Consider the following 14,836-nt stretch of genomic DNA (forward strand, 5'->3'; position numbering starts at 1 on the left):
TGAAAAAATGGATAAAACAACCACCTGCTTTATAAAAATATTAATTACCTTGATTTTAATCCCAAAATATTGTATTATCACATTTTTTAACGGAAATAATAAAAAAATTGTAATGAAAAGGTTAGGAACGACACACACACACACACACATTTTTAACTGACCATAGTAAACTGTCTCTTCCCTCGAAAACGATACATTACTAAGACGAGCTCTACCGACAAAATTACAATCTAATTCAATCTTTAATAACCATCAGTCAATTTACTTCGCTACTCATCTACATTGTAACGTATACTAATTTTTTTCCTTTCCCGTATTAAATAGTAAAACAATGAAGTCATCGAACGCGGCAAATCTTTTGTCGGCATAACGATATAAATAGTAATGCATTGCAAATGCGCTTTTTTATAAATGAATACAAGTAATTTTTTTAGTTTTCGTAGACAAAAACGATTTAATTTACATCATTTTTGTTATATCTCTTTCACAAAATACATTAAGAATTTTAATTTTAGCCATTTTTATAAAATAACTGTACTGAATAAAACTGAAATTAACAGACAGGTCATTTGATTCGTTTTTAGGTTCGACTTAGTAATTTTAAAAAGATTTTTTTTTAAATTACATTATCTAGGTTGTCAGACTTTTTTATTAGCAGTGACACATGTTAACTTATCTGAGACACTAGGTAATGATTTTTTTTGTGTAATACCTTCAACATGTTGCGTTTCATACATTTCATATTAAATTCCAGCATAAAAATGTTTACTTCGATGATTTTATTTATTTAAATTTATGTCCATTATTTTGATTTGTGTTTTGTTTTATTGTTTGTATAGGATTACAAATAAACGAAGTTAAATGTTCCTATGAAATCTGAAAAATAAATTTATTTTAATATACATAATAATTTGTACGATTAGGTCACTAGACCGCCCTTTCTTGATAGAAAATAAATATTTGGCATTTACCCTTGATCAGAATACACATGAAAAAAATTTATGGTACATAAAATTAAACCTTCTTCTTTTTAATAAAAACTTTTGTATAATTTACATGATCAGGATATATCTAAAAAATAAAAAACAGATGTAAATAAAGTTTGAAACAATTTTCCCAGTAACTTTTCCATATATTTAAAATGAGGAACAGAAGTTCAACCTTTCTTATTAGCATAACTATTATTATTAGTTAACCACCGAGATGTATTTTAACAAAAAAACGTCAAGTGATGAAAATTAAACCGAACAGAATTGTTAACAACTTTCATAACTCTGTTAATTTTTTTAATTTTTAATCAGAGGTCCCTTCATTCATTTTGCGGAAACCACCTCTTTTTTTTCTTTTTCCTGTTTAGCCTCCGGTAACTACCGTTTAGATAATACTTCAGAGGATGATATGTATGAGTGTAAATGAAGTGTAGTCTTGTACATTCTCAGTTCGACCAATCCTGAGATGTGTGGTTAATTGAAACCCAACCACCACCAAAGAACACCGGTATCCACGATCTAGCATTCAAATCCATGTAAAAATAACTGGCTTTACTAGGACTTGAACGCTGGAACTCTCGGCTTCCAAATCAGCTGATTTGGGAAGACGCGTTAACCACTAGACCAACCCGGTGGGTTGCGGAAAACCACCTGCTTTGCGATTTACTCACTATACATAAATTTTAATAAAAATTTCAGAGGAGACAACAACAATTATTTTTAAAAAAAATTTTAAACAATGTAAATAAATATGTTGCGAAACTTCTATTTTTTTTAAGAATTTCTTTTCAGTTAATAAGCTTTGATACCTGACAATTTGATCAATTAGTTCTATTTATTATGACAAAAATAATTTCAATTTATTCTTAGGGATACGATTTTATTAATAAACATAGGGTCTTAATTATTTCATACTACCAAAAGAATAAATATTGCTTGACACACAGTGTATTTAATCCTCCCATGTTTTGGTAGAGTCAAAATAATTTTATAAATTTATGACAAAACAATTTTATAAATTTATGTTTGAATATGTGGTTTTTCTTCGTGTAAGATGTAATTACAAATGAAGAGTGTGTATGTTCAACGTTCCTAAAGCCAAGAATGAAATTTTATAGCAGAATCAGAAAACATTCCTGAATAAAATATTTAAAAATGTTTTTACAAAGAAAAAATGCACCTTGTTCATACGTTATCTAGCAAAAAATACTTTTAACAAATTTATAATTTTTATCTACGGTGCCCTCCTCTATGAATAATGAGACCTTGCCGTTGGTGAGGGGGCTTGAGTGCTCAGCGATACAGAGTAGCTGGACCGAAGGTGCAACCATATCGGAGAGGTATCTGTTGAGAGCCAGACTAAGGAATGATTCCTGAAAGAGGGCAGCAGCTCTTTCAGTAGTTGTTAGGGGCGTAAGTCACAATGACTTAAACGGCCATATCAACATCACTCAGTCCTCTGAGTACTGCGCAGCTGAAAGCAATGGAAAACTACAGCTGCTTTTTTTCCAAGAAAATGTGGCTCTCTGCATTTTCACATAGCAATAATGGAGGCGCCTTCCTTGGTAAAATATTCCGGAGGTAAAATAGTCCCCCGTTCGGATCTCCGGGTGGGGACTACTAAGGAAGGGGTCACCAGAAAATTAAAAAATAACATTCTACGAGTCGGAGCGTGGAATGTTAGAAGCTTGAAAAAGGTTGGTAGGCTAGAAAATTTAAAAAGGGAAATGGGTAGGACAAATGTGGATATAGTAGGAATTAGTGAGGTTCGGTGGGAAGAGGAAGGCAACTTTTGGTCAGGTGATTTTAGAGTAATTAACTCAGCGTCAAATAATGGGCAGGCAGGAGTAGGTTTCGTGATGAACAAGAAGATAGGGAGGAGGGTGGAGTATTTCAAAACGCATAGCGATAGAATCATTGTAATAAGGATAAAATCAAAACCTAAACCGACAACGATTGTTAACGTCTATATGCCTACAAGCGCCCATGATGATGATGAGGTAGAGTGTGTATACGAAGAGATTGATGAAGCAATTAAACACGTAAAAGGAAATGAAAATTTAATAATAGTTGGAGATTGGAATGCAAGCATTGGAAAAGGCAAGGAAGGAAATATAGTGGGTGAATACGGGCTGGGCAAAAGGAATGAAAGAGGGGACCGACTTATAGAATTTTGCACGAAGTATAATTTAGTAATTGCCAACACCCAATTTAAAAATCATAATAGAAGAATATACACTTGGAAAAAGCCAGGCGATACTGCAAGGTATCAGATAGATTATATCATGGTTAAGCAAAGATTTAGAAATCAACTCGTTGACTGCAAAACTTACCCTGGAGCAGACATTGATAGCGACCATAATTTGGTGATAATGAAATGTAGATTGGGGTTTAAAAACCTGAAGAAAAGGTGTCAGATGAATCGGTGGAATTTAGAGAAGGTTGAGGAAGAGGAGGTAAAGAAGATTTTTGAGGAGGACATCGCAAGAGGTCTGAGTAAAAAAGATAAGGTAGAAAATGTAGAAGAAGAATGAGAGAATGTTAAAAAGGAAATTCTTAAATCAGCAGAAGCAAACTTAGGCGGAATAAAGAGAACCGGTAGAAAACCTTGGGTTTCAGACGATATATTGCAGCTGATGGATGAACGTAGAAAATATACGAATGCTAGTGATGAAGAAAATAAAAGGAACTATCGGAAATTAAGAAATGCTATAAACAGGAAGTGCAAACTGGTGAAGGAAGAGTGGATTAAAGAAAAGTGTTCAGAAGTGGAAAGAGAAATGAACGTTGGTAAAATAGATGGAGCATACAGGAAAGTTAAGGAAAATTTTGGGGTACATAAATTAAAATCTAATAATGTGTTAAACAAAGATGGTACACCAATATATAATACGAAAGGTAAAGTCGATAGATGGGTGGAATATGTTGAAGAGTTATACGGAGGAAATGAATTAGAAAATGGTGTTATAGAGGAAGAAGAGGAAGTTGAAGAGGATGAAATGGGAGAAACAATACTGAGATCTGAATTTAAGAGAGCATTAAAAGATTTAAATGCCAGAAAGGCTCCTGGAATAGATGGAATACCTGTAGAATTACTGCGCAGTGCAGGTGAGGAAGCGATTGATAGATTATACAAACTGGTGTATAATATTTATGAAAATGGGGAATTTCCATCAGACTTCAAAAAAAGTGTTATAGTTATGATACCAAAGAAAGCAGGGGCAGATAAATGTGAAGAATACAGAACAATTACTTTAACTAGTCATGCATCGAAAATCTTAACTAGAATTTTATACAGAAGAATTGAGAGGAGAGTGGAAGAAGTGTTAGGAGAAGACCAATTTGGTTTCAGGAAAAGTATAGGGACAAGGGAAGCAATTTTAGGCCTCAGATTAATAGGAGAAGGAAGATTAAAGAAAAACAAACCAACATAATTGGCGTTTATAGACCTAGAAAAGGCATTCGATAACGTAGACTGGAATAAAATTTTCAGCATTTAAAAAAAAATTAGGGTTCAAATACAGAGATAGAAGAACAATTGCTAACATGTACAGGAACCAAACAGCAACAATAACAATTGAAGAACATAAGAAAGAAGCCCTAATAAGAAAGGGAGTCCGACAAGGATGTTCCCTATCTCCGTTACTTTTTAATCTTTACATGGAACTAGCAGTTAATGATGTTAAAGAACAATTTAGATTCGGAGTAACAGTACAAGGTGAAAAGATAAAGATGCTACGATTTGCTGATGATATAGTAATCCTAGCCGAGAGTAAAAAGGATTTAGAAGAAACAATGAACGGCATAGATGAAGTCCTACGCAAGAACTATCGCATGAAAATAAACAAGAACAAAACAAAAGTAATGAAATGTAGTAGAAATAACAAAGGTGGACCGCTGAATGTGAAAATAGGAGGAGAAAAGATTATGGAGGTAGAAGAATTTTGTTATTTGGGAAGTAAAATTACTAAAGATGGACGAAGCAGGAGCGATATAAAATGCCGAATAGCACAAGCTAAACGAGCCTTCAGTAAGAAATATGATTTGTTTACATCAAAAATTAATTTAAATGTCAGGAAAAGATTTTTGAAAGTGTATGTTTGGAGTGTCGCTTTATATGGAAGTGAAACTTGGACAATCGGAGTATCTGAGAAGAAAAGATTAGAAGCTTTTGAAATGCGGTGCTATGGGAGAATGTTAAAAATCAGATGGGTGGATAAATTGACAAATGAAGAGGTATTGCGGCAAATAGATGAAGAAAGAAGCGTTTGGAAAAATATAGTTAAAAGAAGAGACAGACTTATAGGCCACATACTAAGGCGTCCTGGAATAGTCGCTTTAATATTGGAAGGACAGGTAGAAGGAAAAAATTGTGTAGGCAGGCCACGTTTGGAATATGTAAAACAAATTGTTAGGGATGTAGGATGTAGAGGGTATACTGAAATGAAACGACTAGCACTAGATAGGGAATCTTGGAGTGCTGCATCAAACCAGTCAAATGACTGAAGACAAAAAAAAAATCTACGGTGCGTGTAAATACACAACACATATCATGTACGATGTTATTATAGACAACAGCAATAATTGATAGCTATTTATAATTTTATGACAGTTAAATTATTATATTTCCGACATTATGTTAAAAACAATTACTTGGTCTGTAAAAACTTCATTGTTACTTTAACTGTGTCGTTGCTAATTGCTCGTTATAGAAGCTATTTTGAGTGAGATTGTTTTTGTCAATAACCTGGTTTAAATAAGTATCATACTGAAATTTATGACTAATTTGGCTTGTTAGAATGCTAAATAATAAAGTTTTTGTTTATATGTATTTTTAAGTATCGTGAAATTTAATAACCATGGCCAAGACTCCTTGCTGTATAGTTAAATACAGCAAAGGTAAAATATTAGGAAGTGAGGAAAAGACATTACAGTCACTTCTCGACTTAACCCAACGGATTGGTCTAGTGGTGAGCGCGTCTTCGCAAATCAGCTGATTTCGGAGTTGAAAGTTCTAAGATTTAAGTCCTAGTAAAGCCAGTTACTTTTATACGGATTTGAATACTAGATCGTGGATAGGGGTGTTCTTTGGTGGTTGGGTTTCAATTAACCATATGTCTGTGGAGGTGACAGGAGGTAGAAGAAGGGGTCGTCGGATGGTGCGGAGACGGATAGGCACGCGGCTGAGAGCCTAGGGGGTTCCCCGTACGTGTGGGAATCGCCTGGGTGCGATGAGGTCATGGTCACTCCGCTCCCGCGTCCGATGGCGACCAGTAAGGTAAGTATACTATAGTGTTCGATTGTCTGTAAGGGGTGTTTGTCTACGTTATTGGATGGACTGGCTTTGATGTGATGTGTGGTGAGATTTAGTCTGATGTTTGGTTTCTTGGGTGTGAGGTCCGTGTTTGTTGACTGTTATGTCTGAGTGTGTGTGATATTGTGTTAGTGTAGGTGTATTGTGTATTGTGTAGGTAGTGTTGTGTCTGAGTGTGTATTCCCCCCTTCCTGAAGTAATGCATATCAGCTGTACCAGGTAGGGTGGGTAGCCAGGGGTGGAGGTTTACTCGGTAGTACGCAGTAACACATACGCATTTAATAACATCTTGCGGAACCTGCGACCGAGCCCGATACTTCCCAGGCGCCGGTAAATGGGGTTCCTCCACCTCTTAAAAAAAAAAAAAGACTGCGACTGGAGGTAGCCGACGTGCTGTCTCGTCATACTTCTCGCCTTCGAAGAATGGGAGCCGACTGCAACGAAGAGTCTGGAGACGACATCAAGACTTCCTTAAAGGCGCCAGTCACCAGACCGATTACAACGGGAGAACGAAAAATGCCTACTCCAGCATCGAAGAACAACGGTCGACCAGTCTGCTAGAACTACGGTGAACGAGGCCGCTTAAAGGTAGACTGCAAGAAGAAGTCTAAGACTTTCGCTCAGCCTCAGGGAAACTAAGACGCGCTGGTCAAAGCAGGGGTATCATCACCTTCCTCTCGTCAAGTCTTGTTGAACGTCTCGACAATAAGAAGAAGATCCGATAGCCTGTTCGTCGACGATGTAATTGAAGATGGTCCGAATCAGATAACAGTAGACACGGGAGTATCGATATTCGTCGCTAAACCAGACATCGTCAGCATCTGTGAAACAAGAAGCTAGAACGGCCTTATGTCATTAATACTCCATCTGGAGATATTCTACCTATTATCAGCGTGTCCCGCATAGATTTACAATGTGGTCGCTGCTGTCTTCGAGTACGGGTATTCTTCGCCGGGAATAGGATGACTTTATCCTTGGTGTGGACATCCTTACCGAGCTTACAACGCGACTGTAGACGTCGGACGACATCTCCTGCGACTGGACAACGAAGAAATAGCGATGTAGAGTCAGGAAGTGAACCGCGTTCAGCGAGAGTGTTACTGTTAAAAGACGAGACGATTTCGAGACGGAGTGAGAAAGTGCGAATTGCGAAATCCTCTCAGGGGAGTGGAAGGAGTTATGGAACCTGGCAGTGCGGTATCCATCAAGGACATTCAACTCGACCGTTCATTAGTTTCGAATACGAGGAAGGCTCCCGTCCTGGTGGTAAACCTCGGAACGACTGAACAAGCTGTGTTATGAAGTACCGCTTTGGGAAATTACGAGCCTGTGTATTCTTTTTTTTTAAGAGATGGAGGAACTCCATTTACGGGCGCCGAAGCAGTGTCGGACTCGCTAACAAGCGGAACCTGTTAGCGAGTAAATAGTAAAAAAGGCGTATGTATTCCTGCGCATTACCGACTAAACCTCCAACCCTGGTGACCCGCTCCTCCTGGGAATAGCTGGTAAAGCATTACTTTAGAAGGGCGGTAAGCACCCACATACACATTCAAACAACAAAGCAAATAGCAAGGCACATACACACCCACACACACACACACACACACACATTACACACACACAAACATCTCACACATGACAAAAGACCAGCACAGAACAACATCAAACATACCAACACGTATATACTACCCGCGCACAGACACACGCATACCTGTGTATTCTGGGCAACTCCCAGGAATTCAAAGGAGAAATTTGGTGAAGAATATGAAAGATCCTTAGAGATCTTATAGTCACTAAAGATTTTGACAGTCCTTAGTCCTCCTTTTGACAGTCTGAGTTGTTCTAATCAAAAAGAATGCTGAGCATTTCTGCGTGGATTACAGAAGACTGAACGACTTTACGAATAAGGATTGCTTTCCTCTAACACTAATTGATGACACTCTAGACACACTTAAAAGTGCGATTGATTTCTACGCTAGATTTGAAGGGTGGATACTGGCAAGTTGCTTTGCACCGAGAAGGCAATGAGAAAACTGCATTTTCAACTGGACGAGGTCCGTGGCGATTCTCTGTGATGCCTTTTGGTCTATGCAATGCACCAGCTACATTTGAACACAATTAGAGTCAATATTGTGTAGTTTAACCTATGAATCCTGCCTAGTCTAATTGATGATGTGATTTCGACAGTCGTTCTGTAGAAGAGCACTTTCAGAACTTACGAAAAGTCTTCGACTGGCTGCGAGATGGAAATCTGAAGCTGTATCCGAAGAAATGTGATCTCTTTTGTGAAGAAGTCCAGGTCTTGGGTCATGTCTCAGCGAAATCAGTGTCTACAGACCTAAAAAAATTAAAAACTGTACGCGATTGGCCGCCGCCAAAGAAAAAACAGGAAGTGAGAACTTTTCCTGATCTATGCTCGTATTTTCGTCGTTTTATCCGACTTCTAAGCCTCTGACAAAATCGACAGAAAACAACAAATTCAGATGGGGTCAAGAAGAAGCTGAATCGTTTGAACTCTTGAAGAAGAATTTATGCTCAATTCCAATCCTCGGTCGGATGATTGATTCGTCGTTAATACGGATGCGAGCAACGTTGGAATCGGCGGGGTACAGTTGCGAATTCAAAACAAGTAATCCATTATTTCAGCAAAACTCTATCGAAACCAGAGAGAAACTACTGTGTGACTCGTCGAGAATTATTTGCTGTACTAAAGACACTAGAACACTTCCACAAATGTCTGTATGGAAAGCACTTCACAATTCGCATTGATCATTCGGCGATTACGCGGCTGCTGAGTTTTTAAAATCTCGAGGGAAAGACTTGGGTACCTTCAAGAATACAACTTCAAGGCAGAACATCGCCAGAAAAGAAGCATTCAAATGTGGACAAGCTTTTCAGACGACTCTCTAACGTCGACTGTAGTTACTGCTGCAGAGTAGACTAGCTGGAATTTCGGATCTACATCGAATTAACACAATAGCAGCGACGGGCTGGTAGAAATACAATCGGCAGATGTAGATATCAACCACTTTTACCTGAAAAGTAGGAGGAACCAACCAAGAAGAATCATTGGCAGCAGACGCTCTGGTGAATAAATTCTTCTGCCGTTCTGGGATACCAAGAGAAATTCTCAGCGATGAAGGGCGGAACTTCGAATCTCAAATTTTGCAAAAGATCTTCAAGCATTTTATGTATGGAAAATGAGAACCGCATCACTGCATCCCCACAGTCAGTTGATATGGTAGAATGATATGTCAAAACTATAGAGGAGCACCTAAAGAAGGTTGTCTCAGCTAATCACCGCGATTGAGACAAGAAACTTCATCTCTTTCTACTGGCTTATAGAGCAACTGAAGATGAATCCACTAGCATTACACCCGCCAAGATAATTTTCGGAAGAGAATTGAGGTTACCCCCTATGATTTGCTTTTTGCTTCACTCCCTGGGAAAAAACAACCTTCGATCAAATACAAAGCAGAATTTATTAGTCACCTTACAGAAGTACATCATTATGCCTGACTACATTTGAGGATGGCCAACGACTGTCAAAATACATAAAAGACCATAAGATATGACTTGCAGGCTAATTCTTCTGGGTTTCAAGAAGGAGATCGAGTTTGGCTTCATTGCCCAAGGAAGACGATTGGAAGATGTCCAAAACTTCAGACCAACTGGGAGGGCCTTACACTGTCTTGAAAAGAATCAACAACATGGTCTACAGAATTCAGCGCAGTTCAAGAACAAAGAAGATTGTGGTTCATTTAGTTGCATGGCACCTTATCACTGAACTGTTTAGAATGAACAGGTTTAAGGAGGGGCAGTTGTAACAAGACCAGTGTAAACAAGGTACATGTTACAATCTTTTCTTTGTTGTACTGATAATAGGACACCACCAACAGCTGTTTTTCAACTAGAAGGGTTACCAGGTCGGAATAGGAATTTATAGGAAAATGTAAGGGCGTGGACAACGAAATTATTACACTTCAACAGTTAAGGAATGAGGCTGGTACTGGTTCTGCAGGGGGATATAAATATGGCAAGGGATCAGTGGTAACAGTCAATATTGAGCGAGTGCTATGAGGCCATTCAACACAATTCTGTGACAGCGTTATCAGTAACCATATAGTAACAATGAGTGAAGAGTACGTCAAGCATTCTGGAATGCTTGTCCAGACTGATGTAGGCAGTGGGTAAATGCAAAAAGTTGTGCAGATGAGTTATTGGTAGACAGTAGTGAAAGTGACAGTGACAGTCATAAATTGATTCGTAAAGTGTAGGGTAGGTTTATTAGAAATAACAAAAGTAATAGTATTTGCAGAGAATGGAATTGTATGAACTTTAAACTTGTCTACACTTATTTTATTGATGTTAATGTAATATTAGATGTTAATATTAGCGGTCATTATAATGTTTTTAATCAGTTGGACTGTATTCTAGTTTTTATAATTTAACAAATCTTGTATTTATTTGAAATACAGTTTTGTTTGTCAATTATTCCCTATTGTTATTATTGTTGTTGTTATTACTACTCTCATAATTATTTATCTTATTTTCCATGTTCTTAGAGTAAACAATTGTATTTACATAATTTTTTTTTTAATTTCATTTTCAGTTGTTATTCTCTCAATATCCTACTCTAGCCACAAACATATGACAATACTATTTTATCAATCAATTCAAAACACACATAACCATTTATACACCTACATATGCAAATATAGAAAAAAATAAATAAATATTTTTTTTTATGCTCTTTGTTGAGAAATCTCTTTTCATAATAACATTAAAATTGTAAACATTTTTATAAAGGAAGATTAAATAAAATATAAATTTGAATGCAAAATTTGAAATAGAGAAAATACGCGTACATGTAAAATGACACAGTCCTCTACCAACACAGATTACAGTTTTTTAACTATAATGAGGCGAGACGATAATAAATAGCAGTTATAAGATCATTTTAGGGCTAAGTCAGTAATAAGTTATTTGCATGTACAGAATTTTCATAAATTTCCTAAATTGTTAATTCTCAAACACAATAATTTCTTTTAATCGTACGTCTAAGAATTCAATCTTGAAGTATGCTAATATTCCTGGTTTTATATCACCTTGCAGTTTATGGCCTACTTTATATTTTTATGGTGGTCAAATTGATATTATTATCAAATTAATATAAGGAACAAATTATATAAAAAATTAGTACAAAATCTTAAAAAAAAAAATTATTAATAACTTGCATTATAATTTATGTTTCAGCATCCAGTGTAGCAGTATCAGCATGGACCCTAGTTGCAATCTCAGTTGAAAGATACTATGCGATATGTCACCCACTAAGATCAAGAAGATGGCAAACATTATCACATGCATATAGATTAATCGCTTTGATTTGGCTAGGCAGTCTTATCACAATGCTACCCATATCATTACTCAGCAGATTAATACCAACCAACCAAGGTAAAGAAAAAAAAAGTGTACAACTTTATTTAATAAATCAGTACAAATCATCTTTAATTTATAGTTTTATGATAAATTAATAAAAATCATAAATATATTGTTGACCAACCAGTAACAGTTCTACTTAAGGTTATTTTTGAACTTTCAAATAACCTCAATTTCATGTGAAAAGAACTCTGGTCTCTTATATTAACCCCAGTCAGGTTTAAAGGACCAGGAAAACCTTCTGTTAGGATTTCTGTATCTTCATCAAAACATCTCCCTTTTAAGATACCTTTCACCCTCTTCAATCCTGCTACATAACACAGCTGAGGTGTATTAGAACAGAATTTGCTAGTAGAGCTGACAATTCCATATATAAATACTCTCTTTCTCTCTCTCTCACACACACACACACACACACACACACACACACACACACACCTTGTGTGTGTGTGAGAGAGAGTATTTATATATGGAATTGTAAATTCATATTGAACACACACACCTGTGTGTGTGTGTGTGTATGTGTATGTGTAAAAACAACAATTTTACGATATTATGATTTTGTTATTACTTAAAATAAAACAAAATACAAAACAACAACACAACATCATTTCGCTTACAATGCGAGGCTTTATAAAGTGCAACTTAAAAAACATTACCTGATGGTTTATGTTTTGATTTGTTTTTTAGGTTATGGTTTTTTTTATTCTATATGCACATATAATTAAATAATAATTGTATGATATGCAGTAAAACAAATTTTACTTCAATTATAGTTTTGAAGTAGAAAAACGCCCCTAAAAATAAGTTAAAAAACACATTCACCAACTGTCTGGCAGTACAATCATAATAGTATGTAGTGTTCATATGAAGAACAGTGTTATTTTGTTTTTATTACAGACCATTATGTTTTATATGGCTTCTAAAATACAAACAATAACTTTTAACTACTATATTGCTTTATAAAATGGAAGCAACAAGTTTACACTGCCAAACTCTTCTCACATACATCATACTACGATACAGTAAAATAAATAGAAAAAGATTAAGCTTGCACATTTTAAACTAATAAAATATATTTTTGCTTTCAATTCATACATCTGATTTTTTATAATAACTTATTTCAGTACACTTTCAATAACACATAATTATAATTAGCTATAAACCTTTAATCTCTGATCCTGTGTTATAAAAGTACAGAACAGCATTGTATAACTCATAATAAAAAAATAGTATAATATACAAAATAGAAATCCTTAAATAAATTATTATAAATTTTAGTAAATCACACTTATGTAGTAATATTGCTAAGCATTTACTTTTATATTACAAATAATTAATAAAAAAAGTTTAAAAATTTCTAAAAATCTACATTTTTTAAATTTGATCAGCTCCCTGTACAAAATATTGCCCCTAAAGTAATTTTTTGGGCCACATGTACAACTACTGCGGTTAGGAAGACATAAAAAAACGTGGTTAAAAAAATGCAATAATAAAAATATAACTTTTTTCTGATTTTGGGAAGGGAGAGAATTTGAGCATTTTTTTTAAAATGATAAGATAAGAATATACATACTAAGTTTAATATAAAGCGTGTTTTATTTGTAAAATTTTTAGAAAATTGGATCCAAAGAAACTGTCTACCCTACCCCCTAGAGATGTAGACCCTTTACCAACAAATTGTCTCATATACACGAGTCTCTGTACCACATTTCATTAAATTGGTTTATCCACTCAAAATTTATTAAGCTTTAAACATGCCAACACACATACATACAAACTTATGTACGTTCTTTCATATGAACATTACTCCCTCACTTTTTTTTTTGGAGGGAACTTTCCTTCTTGAAGCATAGCTCTAGAGCAGTGGTTCCCAACATTTTCATTGCCACAGACCTCTTACAGCCAATACCATGTTCTGACAGACCCCCTAAATTTTTTCTTAATTAATGTTGGTCAACTTAATGTAACCTCATTAGATATTTGAATAATTCAGTGAATTAAACATCTCAAGAAGCAATAGTGAAATTATATTCCAATTTTAGGTTGTAAATGTATCTGAGAATATATTATAAAAATGAACATAATTTTTCATGATCTCATTGTGAAAAAACTTTTTCATGCTTACTGTAAGAGTGTCAGTGGATGGTTGATGTTCTTTTGCAACTGCTACTTTACTGAATTCTGATTCAATTGTAGATACTCAAAGTTGGAAATCCGGTTCCACATTAAGCTTATTTATGTACTTGATTTTCAAGAAGACCAGAGCAGAAAATGTGTATTCAAATGGTATGTTGATGCAAATGGCAGTAAGCGTTGTAATGTAGTTCAGGAAACATCTGGATACATATGTCATGCATGCAACCAAAATTGTGACAAGGTCATAGTACAAATGCAACTTTCAAAACTGAAATCACACAATAATTCTAACAGTTCCTCTTCTATTTTGTGGGGAAGGCTATTTTCTGTTACCATAAGGGATTTTTCATCCAGTTACTATCTCCATTACAGGGAGAAAATATTCCCTTAATTTCAATGCCAGTGACCCAAGAAGTTATTTTATTTTTTCAATGATATCGGACAAGAGTTGAATATAATTTGTTGCAAGAAAGTCACTGAGTGAGGGAGACAAATCAAGTTCTTGATTAACAACTTGGCATAATCATAAGTTTGATTTCTTTATTGTTGCTTCAATGTTGTCCTTACCAAAGAACAATGTTAAAGACAAACCCAGAAGACTAGAATTTACAGCATTTGGAAAGCTAAAAATATCATGCAAATAGGCAAGCCAAGAAAAGTTCCACAGATAATCTTTATGTTCAAATTTGGAGTCAGGAAGAAAAGTCCTCACCTTGTCAAGCAGCTGAAACAGTTATGTTAATATTTTATCTTGTGTTAACCAGTGCACCTCTGAATGAGATAGCAAATGTTTGTTTGTGTTCACTAACATTTCTTGTTGTAGTGCGGTGAAGATGTGAGAATTAAGGTGTCAAAATTTAATGAAATGTATTAGTTTTACTGCATCATCGAGAATGGATTTCATATAAGTAAGTATAGTACATGAGGCCAATGCTTGACTCAATATACAGTGAGT

The 14,836-nt window shown here is 35.4% G+C and overlaps 1 protein-coding gene across 1 annotated transcript in view; it reads left to right on the top strand.

Moving 5' to 3' along the window:
• The window catches only part of LOC142317468 (cholecystokinin receptor-like), a 96,396-nt gene that overhangs the window by 56,248 nt on the left and 25,312 nt on the right, over nt 1-14,836 (top strand). The window contains exon 2 of the mRNA XM_075354035.1: nt 11,547-11,757. Coding sequence (XP_075210150.1) covers nt 11,547-11,757 — 211 coding nt within the window. The remainder of the gene's footprint in view (nt 1-11,546; nt 11,758-14,836) is intronic.

This window comes from Lycorma delicatula, chromosome 1 (genome assembly GCF_047948215.1).
Source record: "Lycorma delicatula isolate Av1 chromosome 1, ASM4794821v1, whole genome shotgun sequence".
In the NCBI taxonomy this organism is placed as follows: domain Eukaryota; kingdom Metazoa; phylum Arthropoda; class Insecta; order Hemiptera; family Fulgoridae; genus Lycorma; species Lycorma delicatula.